Here is a 10,060-nt window from a genome sequence, read left to right on the forward strand (position 1 = left end):
GAATTGAACAAGGTGGACCCTCTTGTAAACAAGTGTAATGCTTAATTGGGTTGTCCACTCACAGTTAACAGTCTTTGTATTGAGTTTGTGCTTGAAATGTTCTGTAATTCTGCAAACTGTTAATAAATATTTCAATCAATCAATCAATCAAATTGCCTTTTGTGCGGTGCATTCATTCAAACAGTAGGTGGCACTGTTGCTTAAAAAATAAACATTTGGTCTGCATAACACAACAGCTGCATGTCCTCTTATGAAATGAAATGAAATGAAATCTATATTTACCCAGGGTATCTGGGCTAAGCTCAAGAACTTGTTTCCAGCCAGGCCCTGCTCATAGAACACATTTCATCGTAGTGGTTCAATGCCTTGTTCAAGGGCACTTCAGCGGTGGTAATTTTAACGTGTCGGACGGCTGATTCGAACTAGGAACCTTCCGGTATCAAGACCGCGCCGCTATCCGTTCGGCCACCGCTGCCACAAGGAGATTATTTAGAAGGAAGATGTCACGACCATAATGTATCCTGTGTATAAGAGGAATGATTAAAAATGATTATGTATACTATTATCCATGTTTTATAATGCTGTTTGTTAACTGGAGTTGTGATGGTGAAGGGATACACCAGATGGTGCTAGAAATAAATGAACAGGCATCGACATGTGGTGCACTGACTGAACTCTTCAAATGGATGGCGACTGTTTTCTAAGGTTTAATATAAAAATCACAACCGTGTGAACTGAGTGGTGCAAGGTCTTATATAGCCTGATCAGCTGTGGTCTGACGTAATGTCAGTGACCATAGTAACCATGCTCATTTTTTTGGGTCCCACGTACAGGTACACACATACATAGACACAAACATAGATACAAAGCTGGTTGTTGGAGTGGTTTGCACCACTCAAAAATATAGACGTGGGGGTCACCAGCTGTATGTATACTGGGGGGGGGGGACACCGACCAGAAGGTCAATATCAATTTATGATTGAACAGTTCCAATCACTTTGCTTTATTATGTGACTCAGATTTAGTACAGTAATAAAATACACAAAAAATAATGAGCTGTACGTGTACTTTGGGGTGGCTGTGGCTCAGGAGGTAGAGCAGGTCGTCCAATGATCCATGGGTCGGCCGTTCGAATCCCGGCTCCTCCTCCTGTCTACACGTCGAGGTGTCCTTGGGCAAGACACTGAACCCCACCTTGCCTGCATGTGGCTGCCACCATTGTTGTGTGAATGTGGGAAGTGAGGACGCTGGCGTCGACTGTTGGCCGCTTCATCTCCCAATGTATGAATGAATGGACCATTGTAAAGCACTTTCAGTAGGCACGTAGTGCATAGAAATGAGCTATAAACATGCAATACATTGTTAGTATTAGACTATTGAGGACCTTTTAGCCAGGGTGGTGGAATCAGAGTAGAACATTAGCATGTAGAGAGCAAGTCCTACTAATGTTTGATTATAGGACAAATGATATTGCACTGCATCAGTCTTTCTCCACTTGAAGAAATGGTTCTCAACATGAGGTCCGGACTCCAGGGATTCCCACAGGTCCTTGAGGGGGTTCCAGGGGGTCCCCGGCTAAATGAGTGATAGTTAACCTTCACCATTTTTTCATGAACGTAAATACAACTAGATACACCATCACTCCGTTTTCACTGTTATCCCTGTACTTACATTATGATGAAGACAGACACTAGACAGTAAAAGGAATTCCGGACTAAATTACACAATATTGTACAGAATGAATCATGGCTGACAATAAAGAAAATCAAATCGGGGTCCTTTGGAAATGAAATATATCACATATTCTCTGCTGTCAGGACACCCTAGAGATGGCACACACACACACACACACTGCCTTCCTTGCATCATTCTGGCACATTGGGCCACTATAGCCCTATTTTCGGGGCGCAAGCCAGCACTCGTGGAGATGCGGTGAACGACATAGATTTATTTTTATTTTTTGTGGCTTTCGCCTTTATTTTTATATGTTTTATGGAGGGACAGACAGTAGGCTGACAGGAAATGGGGAGAGAGATGGGGGGAAGACATGCAGTAAAGGCCGTCGGGATCTGGAGCCGAACCCGCGACACACTGCCAGACTGGATTACCAGCCAAGGTGCCTGGACCGCTGAGCCACGGGTGGCTGGGCCAAATTTGTTCAACGCAAAATGCTGTGTTCAAGTTCAGGAGACTTGGAAAAAAAAGCAATTCTCCTGAATGCTGCCTTCCGGGCGGCATGGCATGGAAAAAGGCATGTGCATTTCTTTCACCGTGTAGTAAATGCTGCATTCGTGGCCTGGAAAGGGCAGTTGTTTTACAGACGGGTAAAAGGGCAGGGGGCTGAAGCCCCCTTTGATGTCTGTGTGTGCACGTCCCTGGTAGATAGTGCCTTAAGAAGTGGTACCTTATAATACTATAGGATACCTTATGATAAATAAAAGAAAAAGAGACAATAAACACGTTTTTTTTCCTCAAGTTTTTATTGTATTTATTTCTGGTTACTCTTTTAGTCTTGAGAGCTACAGTAGTTACTCTGTCCACTGGTTAATTTAGGGCCATTTCTTTTCTTCTTTTTTTTTTGAAACAACACACCAAATACGGGGCGAGATAAGATAAGATAAGATGAATACAGCAGTGGCCAATGGTAGCGAACAAACACACACACACACACACACACACACATCTAAAAAGTGGCGGTGGTGGAACGTGAAGGGGGGGGGGGGTGTTTAACACTGACAGACACCACGACGACAGACAAAATAAGTGCCATCAACCGACCGACCCGACCGCCAGTTTTCTCATCGATAATAAAACTATAATGAACGCACACACACACAACTTGGGGTCAAAAGAAACACCTTCCGAACAGAACAACGGTTGTGTCGCAGTAGCGCTATGGAACTGTGGGGGGGGGGGGGGCTGTGGTGCGGAACTGAACAATGACGGGGGGAGAGGAGGGTCTGTGTGTGTAAAAGAGAGAGAGAGGGGGGAAGGAGAACGGGGGGTGGTCCCTTTTGCAACGACTTCCTGTGTTTTGGGGGGGGGGGGGGGGGGGGGGGGGGCAGGAAGAAGTGGCAGCCCGCCTACTCCCTGGAATGCATGTACACCAGGAGGTCGGCCACGCGGTGGCTGTAGCCAAACTCGTTGTCGTACCTGCAAGACAGAGAGAGAGAGAGAGAGAGAGAGAGAGAGAGAGAGACAGAGACAGAGACAGAGAGAGAGAGAGAGAGAGACAGAGACAGAGACAGAGAGAGAGAGAGAGAGAGAGAGAGAGAGAGAGAGAGAGAGAGAGAGACCAGGGGGTTTGCTGGAGAGTTTCACACACACTCAATAATGACACAGCAATTCACACTCTGTGTGAAGTCCTATACTGTTTTACTCATTCAGGACAGGATAATGTCTTCTAAATGCTAAAAGTTTTCTGAAAAACCTATGTTTCTATGTCAGTGGTTCTTTAAACCTATGTTTCTATGTCAGTGGTTATATAAACCTATGTTTCTATGTCAGTGGTTCTATAAACCTATGTTTCTATGTCAGTGGTTCTATAAACCTATGTTTCTATGTCAGTGGTTCTATAAACCTATGTTTCTATGTCAGTGGTTCTATAAACCTATGTTTCTATGTCAGTGGTTCTATAAACCTATGTTTCTATGTCAGTGGTTCTATAAACCTATGTTTCTATGTCAGTGGTTCTATAAACCTATGTTTCTATGTCAGTGGTTCTATAAACCTATATGTTTCTATGTCAGTGGTTCTATAAACCTATGTTTCTATGTCAGTGGTTCTATAAACCTATGTTTCTATGTCAGTGGTTCTATAAACCTATGTTTCTATGTCAGTGGTTCTATAAACCTATGTTTCTATGTCAGTGGTTCTATAAACCTATGTTTCTATGTCAGTGGTTCTATAAACCTATGTTTCTATGTCAGTGGTTCTATAAACCTATGTTTCTATGTCAGTGGTTCTATAAACCTATGTTTCTATGTCAGTGGTTCTATAAACCTATATGTTTCTATGTCAGTGGTTCTATAAACCTATGTTTCTATGTCAGTGGTTCTATAAACCTATGTTTCTATGTCAGTGGTTCTATAAACCTATGTTTCTATGTCAGTGGTTCTATAAACCTATGTTTCTATGTCAGTGGTTCTATAAACCTATGTTTCTATGTCAGTGGTTCTATAAACCTATGTTTCTATGTCAGTGGTTCTATAAACCTATGTTTCTATGTCAGTGGTTCTATAAACCTATGTTTCTATGTCAGTGGTTCTATAAACCTATGTTTCTATGTCAGTGGTTCTATAAACCTATGTTTCTATGTCAGTGGTTCTATAAACCTATGTTTCTATGTCAGTGGTTCTATAAACCTATGTTTCTATGTCAGTGGTTCTATAAACCTATGTTTCTATGTCAGTGGTTCTATAAACCTATGTTTCTATGTCAGTGGTTCTATAAACCTATGTTTCTATGTCAGTGGTTCTATAAACCTATGTTTCTATGTCAGTGGTTCTATAAACCTATGTTTCTATGTCAGTGGTTCTATAAACCTATGTTTCTATGTCAGTGGTTCTATAAACCTATGTTTCTATGTCAGTGGTTCTATAAACCTATGTTTCTATGTCAGTGGTGCTCAACCCTTTTTAAACCTATGTTTCTATGTCAGTGGTGCTCAACCCTTTAAACCTATGTTTCTATGTCAGTGGTGCTCAACCCTTTAAACCTATGTTTCTATGTCAGTGCTCAACCCTTTTTCATGTGAAGGACCCCCAGAGTTTTCAGAATTTGGCCGCGGATCCCCCGTCTGAAAATATGTTTCCATGCAAAGATTTGAGCTTGTAGATCTGCTATTTTTCAATAGCTAAAGTATAACACAATGCTTACAACACCAAAAAGGGGTTCCCGGTTCCCGCCATGAATGGATTAAAGAGTGCTCTAAACAAACATTAAAAGTCCATAGACTTGGTTGCCGTATATGACATGACTCAAAAACAAGCAGGCAAAAGCCTCATAATCCAAGTGGTTCTCAGAGTAGGGGTGTCTGGGTGGGCGCCGCAAGAGGTTTCCGAGGGAGTTTCCAGAGTCCTCCAACCACTATTTTATTTTTTATTTTTTTATTCGGATATTCAGAAATAGAGCCAATGCGCAATTTTGCGTATAAAGTGAATGGCAAATAGAGTGGCAAAGTGAGTTTAACATTGTTTAACGTTGTTTAATGCAATCATATTGGACTTTTCTGTTTGGATCATGTATGGGCTGTCGAGGCCAGAAAGTAGTTTTCTCAGTAGTAGGCGTCCCCACATAACTTCCGGGTTTGATTGATGATGTCACACACATGCCCTCTATAGCAGACCTACGAGCTCTCAATGCATTGTGGCTATTTTCAAAACATTTAGAAAAATGTTATATATATATATTATATTATTAAAAAAATAAACACACATTGCACACACAATGTTCTCCTATAGGGGTCCCTGGCACAAAAGCTAAAACTAATAGCAGGTGTAAGAGAGAGAGAGAGAGAGAGAGAACTGACCAGGAGATGAGTTTGACGAAGTTGTCGTTGAGGGAGATGCCGGCGCCGGCATCGAAGATGGAGGAGTGGGTGTCACCGATGAAGTCAGACGACACCACCTGCAACCAATCACACCACAGTCACATCATGACATGCCGAACAGCCAATCACAAAGTAGTATGTTAACACCTTAGAGGCCCGGAACTATTTAATCCATTTCATCCAGGGTGCCCATCATTTGTAGCGCACGGACCACTTTTACCGGCGCACTGGAAGCTGGTGTGCATGTCTGTGTAGCAGCTAACAATAGCCACACCACTCTAGAGTCGATCGACAACAACGGGAGGTAATAATAAATCTATCGCGACTAGCGACTGGACCGCGGAAGGCCGTCAAACACAGGATCTTTTTTCAGAATTAGACGGGATGATTTAGATCGGGAGTTATGATCGTTTTAAGATTTTCGCTTTCGTCCGCTAAACAGGCAGGGAACATTTTCGATGACGTGTCACTTTTTGACACGTCATCGGATCGGGCAACAAGCGCTCCAAGGCTCTAGAGCGATGCGAACGGTTTTGTTTTCATTAATCTCCGTCCTGTTTATCAATCTCCGTGTTGGGCACTTGACCATGACCTTGAACATGGACGGAGAACTCCGACCTGGACATCCAAGGTGTTAATCACCAGACTTTCCACCTCGGAGAAAAGCCTGTGGTCCGGTCTAGGCGTGCTTTAGACCGGATGAAAAAATAATAAAAAAGTCTCACCAGTCGCTATGAGTTGGAATTGAGTATTTTAGCCGTGACGTAAGCGCCCCCTCCAGAGCTACTTCCGGGTCCTACTGTTTGTGTCGCTTTTGTGTCCCCATAGAGTTATACTGTGTCCCTCCGTCGGACTAAATCTGAGACTAAAACAACCACGAAAGTCTCATTTTACCGCTTTCCTCACAACAACAAAGCTACTGGTCTCCCAAATCTGGCTGTGACAGGCCGTCTGCCCCACACGGAATACTATCGCCATTTTATTTCATTGGGCAGTGTTTTTGTGTGATTTTAGTCGTAGTCTTTTGAATAGTTTTCATTTAGTTTTAGTCACCCGGAATGTTTTGTGACGGCTTATTGCCGCCTATGGGAAGTTTTTATAGAATCCTAATATCTCCGATTCTTCTTCCAGGCTGCATTTTTGATCAAAGTGAATGAGTTATAAAGACTAATAGGTTATGTGTGACCAAAATGAGGTACAGGCTTTAGTTCCGACATACTATTGATCCGAAACCTCAAATCCCTAACCTAACCATAACCGCAAGCACGGGAGCAGCGCATGTCGGACCATCGCATTTTCGCATCGCATGTCCCCGTGCTTCGGACCTTTGGTGTGTCGGATCTGCGTGTGCACCCCACCAAAATGTGATTATTTCTTTACCTGGTCCTCGGTGTATCCCAGCACGCCCTTCATGGGGCCCTCTGATGCCTCCTTCACCGCCTGCTTGATCTCAGCGTAGGACGCAGGGCGGGTCAGACGGCAGGTCAGGTCAACCACGGACACATCGGACACGGGGACACGGAACGCCATGCCAGTCAATTTACTGAGAGAGAGAGAGAGAGAGAGAGACATCTGTCAACTTACTGAGGGGGGAGAGAGAGAGACTTCTGTCAACTTACTGAGGGCATGGACACTACGCTAACTATCTTCGCTGGAAATAGTCAATCTTTTGACTTTGGTCAGGTCAGGATTTAGAAGGCATTTCTTGAATCTGCATCTCTGGTCTAAATGGGCTATAATAATAATAACAATAATAATAATATAATAACTAGATGAAGTGCCTCTCGGGGCACAGGTCTCCACCAGGGCAGGTCAGGTTGTGGCCTCCAGGTGGCGCTATAACCTCGGGGCACAGGTCTCCACCAGGGCAGGTCAGGTTGTGGCCTCCAGGTGGCGCTGTAATGGGCCAATGTGAAAAGGGTGCCATTTCTTCTTACGCCTTGGATGGCAATTGGATGATTTGAGGCATTTTGTGCCAAAAATGTGTTTTGCAAAAATCCACCTGTTGGTGGCGCTATAACAGGCCAATGTGAAAAGGGTGGGATATATTCCTCAGCCTAGTAGGGAAGTCTGTGAAAGATTTCACGTAAATTGCACGGTGCGTTCATGATTTGAGGCTTTTTGTTCAAAACCGGCCAATCCTGCCAACTTTGAAAGCCAATGTTAGCCAATTAGGATGGAATATGAAATATGGGACAGATCCGGCTTGAACACACGACTATAGAGATAGTGTGTAACGATTTGCGGGATTTTTGGACAGAATCTGGAGGAGTAATATAAAAAAAAATGTGTTTTTCAGAAGTCGGCCTCCTGGTGGAGCTATAACAGGCCGTTCTGGAAAATTTGGAGCAGAGGTTCATCGTTGGCATTCAGGGAGTGTGTGTGCACGGACACACGGACACAGTCACACACACACACACACACACACACACACGGACGGAGTGCAAACCATACTCTCTCCCCATGCCTTCAGCCTGGTGGAGACAATGATGGACTAGAGTTCAAGTTCAGCATGCACGCCACTAACCCGTTCAGGTCGGGGATGACCTTCCCTACGGCCTTGGCGGCTCCGGTGGAAGCAGGGATGATGTTCTGGTGAGCGCCGCGCCCGTCGCGCCACGCCTTGGCACTGGGCCCGTCCACTGTCTTCTGGGTGGCTGTGTACGCGTGCACCGTGGTCTAACCGGGACGCACACACACACACACACACACACACACACACACACCACACACACACACACAATGTAGGCATTCAGCAGACGCTCTTAATCCAGAGCGATTTACAGTAAGCAAGACAGTGATGGGTAACACATAAAAATGCTTAGGCAGAGTCATCTAGGATCATAAGTAGACTAAGAACATCTGTCTAGCGGTAGAATATCTGTACAATGAAGTTATAAGTATAGCCTACACTATAGAATGCTATACGATATCTAAATGACATATTTTAGCCTTTGCATGCGCCTGCAAGGTCGTCCAGGCTAGTGCAAGTGCTACGGACTGAGACAGAGTCTGAAGAGGTTGAGTTTTCAGACTACGGCGGACGATTTGGAGTGAGGCCGCAGTTCTGATTGCAATGGGAAGTTCATTCCATGATTGTTTTGGAGCCACAGTCTGGGACGTGTGGAGCGTTGTCCCGGATGACTAAGCGCTGGACGGACAGACGGACGGACAGACAGACAGACAGACAGACAGACAGACAGGCAGACAGGCAGACAGACAGACAGACAGACAGACAGTGGCCCCCAAAATAGCAGACCTACAAGCTCGTAGCGCGGCACTCGAGCTTGTAGGTCTGCTATTTTAGACAGACAGACAGACAGACAGACAGACAGACAGACAGTGGCCCCCAAAATAGCAGACCTACAAGCTCGTAGCGCGGCACTCGAGCTTGTAGGTCTGCTATTTTAGACAGACAGACAGACAGACAGACAGTGGCCCCCAAAATAGCAGACCTACAAGCTCGAGTGCCGCGCTACGAGCTTGTAGGTCTGCTATTTTAGACAGACAGACAGACAGACAGACAGACAGTGGCCCCCAAAATAGCAGACCTACAAGCTCGTAGCGCGGCACTCGAGCTTGTACGTCTGCTATTTTAGACAGACAGACAGACAGACAGACACTGTGACTTACCATGAGTGCCTCTTCAATGCCGAAGCTGTCATTGATTACTTTAGCCAGGGGAGCCAGGCAGTTGGTGGTGCACGACGCATTGCTGTGAACACACACACACACACACACATACAATAAGCCTATCTCACAGAATTTCCCCGCCCCCCTTAATACGCCCCCTTTCGGGGTTAGTGGTGATAGCGTGACGTCACTCCATAGACGCTACATGTTAACAGAGGTAATTTAAGAAGTCTACAACTTTTGTTTTCTCAAGGTAAGGTTTGTTCTATCTGTTCCACCTGATTTACCATCTTGTTTGCTTCATAATAATATTGGTCTGTCACATTTTTACATTAGAAAATGTACTTAGATTCTCCAGAGAAAAAAACGTGTAAATGCTAATGTTAAAGACACCACTATTTACCGGAAGTGGGCGTGGAAAGCGGGCTGTGAGATAGGCCTATTAGCTAGTTCTGCCTTGTGAATGTGCGTGCGCGCGACCGTGCGTGTGTGTATATGTGCGTGCGTGTGTGAGTGTGTGCGTTACCTGACGATGGTCATGGTGGAGGGGTCGTATTTGTCCTGGTTGACTCCCATCACAAACATGGGGGCGTCGGGGGAGGGGGCGGAGACTACCACACGCTTAGCTCCGCCCTGGATGTGAGCCTGGGGGAGGAGCAAAGACAACTACAGTTTGAACACTATTATGTAAACGTGTGTAATGTATGTGCGAATGCGAGAATGGCTCAGCGACTGACGTGTGTGTGTGTGTGTGTGTGTGTGTGCGTGCATGTGTGCGTGCGTGCGTACGTACAGAGGCCTTCTCGATGCTGAGGAAGACTCCGGTGGACTCAACGACGTACTTCGCTCCGGCATCACCCCAGGGGATCTCTGCTG

At 45.1% G+C, this 10,060-nt stretch overlaps 1 protein-coding gene across 1 annotated transcript in view; it reads right to left on the reverse strand.

Annotated features, from left to right (window-relative positions):
* Positions 1-2,461: 2,461 nt before the first annotated feature.
* Positions 2,462-10,060, reverse strand: part of gapdhs (glyceraldehyde-3-phosphate dehydrogenase, spermatogenic) — a 13,725-nt gene continuing 6,126 nt past the window's right edge. The window contains 7 exon segments of the mRNA XM_079504756.1: positions 2,462-3,153; positions 5,531-5,628; positions 6,932-7,094; positions 8,079-8,230; positions 9,185-9,266; positions 9,711-9,829; positions 9,978-10,057. Of these exon segments, the coding sequence (XP_079360882.1) occupies positions 3,084-3,153; positions 5,531-5,628; positions 6,932-7,094; positions 8,079-8,230; positions 9,185-9,266; positions 9,711-9,829; positions 9,978-10,057 (764 nt within the window). The 3' untranslated portion in view covers positions 2,462-3,083.

Source organism: Electrona antarctica, assembly GCF_951216825.1.
Source record: "Electrona antarctica genome assembly, chromosome: 6".
NCBI lineage: Eukaryota > Metazoa > Chordata > Actinopteri > Myctophiformes > Myctophidae > Electrona > Electrona antarctica.